Here is a 6,614-nt window from a genome sequence, read left to right on the forward strand (position 1 = left end):
CCCGGTCAAGGGTTCGAGTATCCATTGGTGGTGAAATTCCACTAGTGTGAGTGTATGGGGGTGTGTGTGCATGTGTAAAAAAAAGTTTGAGTGGCTGACTAAATCAGTTGGTGCAAGTTGCAGCGTAGACAATTTGAGCCAAGTTCGAGCTTGCGCAGCATTTTCTCAGTGGATGTAAAATAGCGGCAACAGTTTACAAGTGTTTCATCAAACACTGGATAGGTAGTATAAAAATCAAGATGCAAGGTTATTTGTTCCATATCCATACCTTCCCCACTATCACTTGGTTGAGTCATTTTAATAAACACTTGGTGAGAACATCAATATCAAAACAATCAAGTCACTTAACTGATTTGATCCGTGTTCGATTTGAGTTGAGGTTTTATTAGAGTTGATTTGAGCTCGGATAAACTTGAACTCGGTTCAAATTTATTTGGGCTCCAAAAATCAACTCAACTCGGATTGAACTCAGTTTTGAATTGAAATGAACCGAGCTTTTTCGAGTTGATTCAAGTGACTTAACTCAGCCAACTCGGTTCGCTTACAGCTCTACCTATATTGCACCGTGTAATCGGGTTTTCAATCTAGAGAAGTCGGATCTAGTAATCCAGACCGTTCTTGTATTACATCTAAATATAAGATTGGTATCTAAATGATAATCCAATGCAGCCCAACCAGCAAACGGTTCAGATTTCCTCCACTTATCAAATATGAAATCCCAATCCCCCGTGAAGAAATATTCCAGACGGTCAAATGTGGGGCCCACCAGACTACTAGATGTCATCCAACGTTGCCCTGCCATGAAAGTTAGATAGCTGTAAATTAGTTTGATCCAACCATTAAGGGGACCACCACATGATTTTGATGTTTTGTAGTTAGTTAGTCTGTTATTTTCTATGATGCGGCCCACCTACTGATTGGACGTGTATGATTATTTTTTGGAAAGTCATTTACCACACCACAGGATTAAAATAATGGGCAGTTGAATGGCACACTCAACACTGCAGTTAATAAGCATATGAATAACTTCTTCCCTTTCTTTTCCTTTCCAGTGAGGATTATAGTCTGTTTCAATTCATTTTAAATGATCTGCACCATTCATATGATGGACCATGCTGTGGATGGAGATACTCCAGAAAATCTTAAGGGTTAGAAGATACTATCAATGGCTCACAGAGAGTCCATATTCAAAGATCAAAGGGCTGAAATATTATTTTCATAGAGTTATTTTGTGAACCATCCAATCACCGTGAGGCCAATTATATGAACGGTTTGGATCGCTGAAACATAACCGAAGATCTAACTTCTATAGTCCTCGTGGGGAAAAACATTGATACTCTGGAGAGCAGGACGAATGGTACACAACCACTTGGAAATTACAGAGTCGTGCATTCAAGTACTTCCAATTAAACCGTTCAAAATTGGTATACTAGTTTAACATCCATAACAAAGAATTACAATTATTAGATTATTTAAATATCTGATTAATGGATAATTATTCAACGGAAAAAAAAATAAAAATATTCAACGGTCGTATTTCAACAAACATGAATAAGAGGTTTATGTTTTTTCAACCATATTTATATAGCCCCGAAATCAAATCCGTTGGGTTGGTGGATAAATGACTTTAACATGCATGAAATTTAAGCCGTCCATCAGGTACGATTCAACACTCAGGTGGACCACCCCATAAAAATCCTACAACCACTAAATTCACGTGGAATGTCCTACCTCAATTTAGGAAAACCGTGATTTCTTGCTAATGCTTTCATTCTTATGAGTTACATCAGATCAATGGATTAGATGTGGCCTATAAACACTACTTTCGGCTCTACACAAATCCAACGGTGATCATTTCATGTTCAACGGTGTACCTGACGGACGGTGTGGATGGCATGAAGTTCGACTCACGTGGTTTCTCGGCGTGTGCGAGAGTAACCCACTGGGTACATCGCAACCGACCGGAATTGTCAGCACCACCTGTTTCATGCAGCGCATAAAAACACCCAGGCTAGGTGGGGTCCACCATGTTGCGTACGTAAAATCCACTCCGTTCATCATATGAGAACCATTTTTAGACTCTATATACAGAATATAATTCAGATAAAAAACTCATCTAAGCCATTGAATGGGAACAATGTTGCTCCAAAAACTGATAAATTCACAAGGTGTGGCCCACCTGAGTGTTCCATGAGGCTGATTTTTATATATTCTCCTCATCCAGTTGAATCACACCCGATTAACGGGTTTGATGAAACATAAAAACCATGGTAACCCCACACACAAACCTACGGTTGGGATCCCATCCCCATTGTTCCATAGTGTGGCCCATCTGAGCTGTTAATCTATCTAATTTCTGGCTTCAGCACCTAACACCAACGATATAACTCGATAACATACAACAAGGTGGGCCCCACAGGCATGAGTATTGCAGAGACTCTCAGTCCTCATCTCCAAACTCACCTGCTTGAAAGCCTCAGATCTAGGCCCCACAATTCTCTCTCACCTGAAGCCCGTTTCCTCTCTCTCTCTCTCTCTCTCTCTCTCTCTCTCTCTCTGTGAAAGGCGAGCCTTTTCACACTCGATGCTCCCACTCACTCCCATCTGATTTCTCTCTCACATCCAAAACCATGCCATCTCGCCAGCCATCTCCTCCCATCCCTCCATCTCAGCCGTCCATCAGTAGGCCACATCACCTGTCCCCACTCCTCTTCCCTCTAACAGCCTCCCTCACCGTCCTCCTCCTCGTCCTCCTCCTCATCCTCTTCCTCTACCGAAAGTTCTCCCGCCCCAGGACCGCACCCTCACCACTCCTCCCGCCGCACCACCCCCACTCCTTCCCTTACTCCGTCCTGAGGCGCTCCACCTCTTCCTTCTCCCCCTCTCTCAAGCTCGGCCAGGGCGGGTTCGGGTCCGTCTTTCGGGCCTCTCTCCCTCCTTCCTCCTTCCCAGCCGCCGTCAAGCTCATGGACTCCGGCTCTCTCCAGGGCGAGCGGGAATTCCACAACGAACTCTCCCTGGCCCCCATAATCAATGGCTCTGATCGCATCGTCTCCCTACTCGGCTTCTGCTCCCATCCTCGCCCTCGCCGCCTTCTCCTCGTCTACGAGCTCATGCCCAACGGCAGCCTCCAGGACGCTCTTCTCGATCGCCGCTGTCCTGAGCTCATGTCATGGTCCCGCCGCTTCTCCGTCGCCGTCGACATCGCTCGCGGCCTTGAGTTCCTGCACGCCGTCTGCGATCCGCCCGTAATTCACGGCGACATCAAGCCGAGCAATGTCCTTCTTGATTGCGATTTCCACGCCAAGATCGCCGATTTCGGGCTCGCCCGGCTTAAGACAGATTCGTGCTCGTCGGTGGTTGAGATCGAGCCGGCGGCGAAGGCGGATGGGCCGGGGAAGGGGAAGAAGAGGAGGGAAGAGATGGAGGAGGCTGGGTCGGCAATTGAAGAGCCGGAGAGCATCATGACGGCGACGGCGGGTTTTGAGGATGCGGTGAATGGGAATGCGGGTTTCGTTGTTGCTGTGGACGCCTCGCCGGAGGCATCGCCGGAAACGGTCTTTGGTGTGGACGCATCGAATTCGGAGATCCTGGACAAGACGAGCCTGGACAAGACGAGCGTATCAGAGGGGTGTTTTGATAAGCTTAGCGTCGATAGCGGGAAGGAGATGGGTGGGGCCCGGTCAGTGGGCGGGCAGCCGCGGAAGAAGGGGGTTGCTGGTAAGGACTGGTGGTGGCGGCAGGATAATGCAGGGAGCTCTGAAGCCGGTGGGGTGAAGGACTATGTGATGGAGTGGATCGGGACAGAGATCAAGAAGGAGAGACCGAAGAGCGATTGGATTGCAGCATCCACGGCCGAAAATGGGAAATTGGTGGGGAAGACGGAGCGGAAGAAGCAGCAGCGGCGGCTGGAATGGTGGGCTTCCTTGGATGAGGATCGGGCGCCGAAGAAGGAGAAGAGCCGGCCCGCACGGGAGTGGTGGCGGGAGGAGTTCTGCGAGGAGCTGAGTAAGAAGAAGAAGAAGAAGCGGATCTCCGAGTCGAGTGGTGGTGGGGCTGATGGAGGGGAGCAGTGGTGGCAGCGGGATGATGAGGCAGACCCGCCAGTGAAGAAGAAGAAGAAGAACCGCAGCCGTAGCAGCCGGAGTAGCATGGATTGGTGGATGGATGGGTTGAGTGGGGAATTCCGATTTGGGCGGCGCAACAGCCTGGACTGGATGAGTGGTGAGATCCCGAAAAGTGGCGGTGTGAGCAGTACTCCTAGCATGAGAGGAACTGTATGTTATGTTGCCCCGGAGTATGGCGGCGGCGGGCCGCTCTCTGAAAAATGCGATGTGTATAGCTTTGGAGTCCTGCTGTTGGTTCTGGTCTCTGGCCGGCGGCCACTCCAGGTGACGGCCTCGCCGATGTCAGAATTTGAACGTGCAAACCTCATCTCATGGGCCCGCCACCTCGCTCGTACAGGGAAGCTTCTAGATCTTGTCGACCCTGATCTCCAGAACTTGGATCAGGACCAGGCTCTCATGTGCATCACAGTGGCACTCCTCTGCCTGCAGCGATCGCCATCACAACGGCCCAATGTCAAAGAAGTTGCTGCGATGCTTTCTGGGGAATCCGAGGCACCCCACCTGCCCGTGGAGTTCTCACCATCGCCACCATCTGGATTTCCATTCAGGTCACGGAAGAAGGCCCGGTGAGTTACTGATACTCCCACATTGGCTTTTCATGGCCTGTGGCGTGGTTGCCTGATTGGATCTTGATGAAATATCCATCATCCTTCCATGATATGATTCGTGCATGAAAATGGTGTCCATGGATTTTGGGCTCTCTTCACTTCATCCTGTTTCAACACGGCTGGCCTATGAATTCAACCCCAGCAAAACCTGTTCGGCAATGACCATGATCGTATCAAAAAACAGAGAAGATCAAAGAGACAGACAGGTCCACTTCTTTTTTTGTTGAATTTCAGGAATGTAATGATTGTAAAGTTGCGGGTGCCTGCATTGTTGGTTCTGGTTGTTAGACCACACTAATCAATAACATTCATACGTGTTCGAAGCCCACGAATCACGGTCAATCCACTTTTTTATGTACATAGCACTCACTGGGCCAGGAGAACTTTTCTTCCCCCTTTCAGTGCCTGCAACCTTTTACAAAGTAGGCTAACAAGCTTGGGTCCCACTGGAAATTTTGTACCAAAAGCTTGGGAAGATAGAAAGGCCTTAGAGACCCTCCTTGCTTTTAATAAATGGGTGTTTTATCGGATCCACATTAGAAATGTTTAATGGACTATGATTCACCATGGATGTTACATGCACATCAGCCTTGTAATGTACATTGTCTTATGTAAAGGTTGAGAGTTGCCAGTTGAACCAGTTGTGTCTGTAGCAGGAAGAAGGAAGAATTTTTGTGACTGATTCGATGGTAAGATGTATTGTCCTGTGGTGAAGAAGCCAGAGCGTGTATTCAATTTGCTTTTTTGGGTGTTCCAATCTGGCATCTTTTAGAGACATGATTTGTCTTTGCTGCTTCCAGCAGCTGTGGGACTGACTGTAAGATAGCCATCTGAAATATGAGTCCCCAGCTCTAGGTAGCCTTTGGAAGTACCCTCGAATCAAGAGTTCTGATTGAATCTTTTGGTAGGGTGACTTTGTTTTGAACTGACTGACCTTGAAATGGCACGGAGAACAAAAGCCAAATGGGCGGGCTACCCGCTTTCCAGTCACTGGGATGATATTTTGTAAAATTCAATTAGTACTTCTGGTCTGTTTTAAGTGCTACTTGAAACGAACAGAATACTATTTCAGCCGAAAATCATTCTGCCTGCCTTATTTACTGGGGTGCTTCCAAACGTTACCTTTAAGAATATAGTGCAATCTGTACAAACCATTTCTCGAGATTTATGTGGTAATCGTGTTCCTTTGTTCCTCGTGGAAAGTATACAATATTTTTACTACTAGATCAGAACTTTAGGCTGTCTTTCGATGTATCCCAAACTGACAAGTAGAGCAATATTTAGGTGGAAAGGATAAGTGTCCATACCGTCGTGCAATTTGGGCGGTGTGGGAAACAGGAACCGGAGCACGAGTGCTTCCTCTTTTCTGCCTTTTCCACACTATATCAATCTTTGGAATGTTTTGAATCTGCCCGAAACACTTCCAATATTGATTTTTGTGGAAAGGAATTCCCCACCACCTTCCACATGACAAAGAAAAAGAAGAAGGAAAAAGGTCTTCCAAATGTAGTTGAATCTAACAGTGATGCAAACAACTTTGCTTCAGCAATTGCAAGATAGAAATGTCCGTGCCTTTGACAAAGAAAGTTCAGAACAAGTGACAGAAAAGAGGATCTCATATGTCAGACCAGCTGCTTTGTTCTTGGGGTGGGAAGGCTGTTGGAGTTCACTTAATGCATCACAGAGCTAAAGGGACAATGCTGCTTCAGAACTTACCTTTAGTTTCATCACCAGATCTCAAGGTATGGAATTTGGTTCTGTATATATTGTTGCAAATTATCTCTGGAGTGCAACTAGATGTTTGATTTCATTTATTTTTATTGAAAGGTACAACTAGATGTTTGATATATATGTAATTGTATTCTGATGCTTTCTTATG

The 6,614-nt window shown here is 46.7% G+C and overlaps 1 protein-coding gene across 1 annotated transcript; it reads left to right on the plus strand.

The window, feature by feature from the left end:
* Nucleotides 1-2,499: 2,499 nt before the first annotated feature.
* Nucleotides 2,500-5,063, plus strand: LOC131249053 (receptor-like serine/threonine-protein kinase At2g45590). The gene has a single exon (XM_058249616.1). The coding sequence runs from the start codon at nt 2,631-2,633 to the stop codon at nt 4,695-4,697; it is 2,067 nt and encodes a 688-aa protein (XP_058105599.1). The 5' UTR covers nt 2,500-2,630; the 3' UTR covers nt 4,698-5,063.
* The last annotated feature ends 1,551 nt before the right edge of the window (nt 5,064-6,614 follow it).

Source organism: Magnolia sinica, chromosome 6 (genome assembly GCF_029962835.1).
Source record: "Magnolia sinica isolate HGM2019 chromosome 6, MsV1, whole genome shotgun sequence".
NCBI lineage: Eukaryota > Viridiplantae > Streptophyta > Magnoliopsida > Magnoliales > Magnoliaceae > Magnolia > Magnolia sinica.

Coding starts and splice junctions, on each gene's coding strand:
- LOC131249053 (XM_058249616.1), top strand. CDS start 2,631: ATGCCATCTCGCCAGCCATCTCCTCCCATCCCTCCATCTCAGCCGTCC.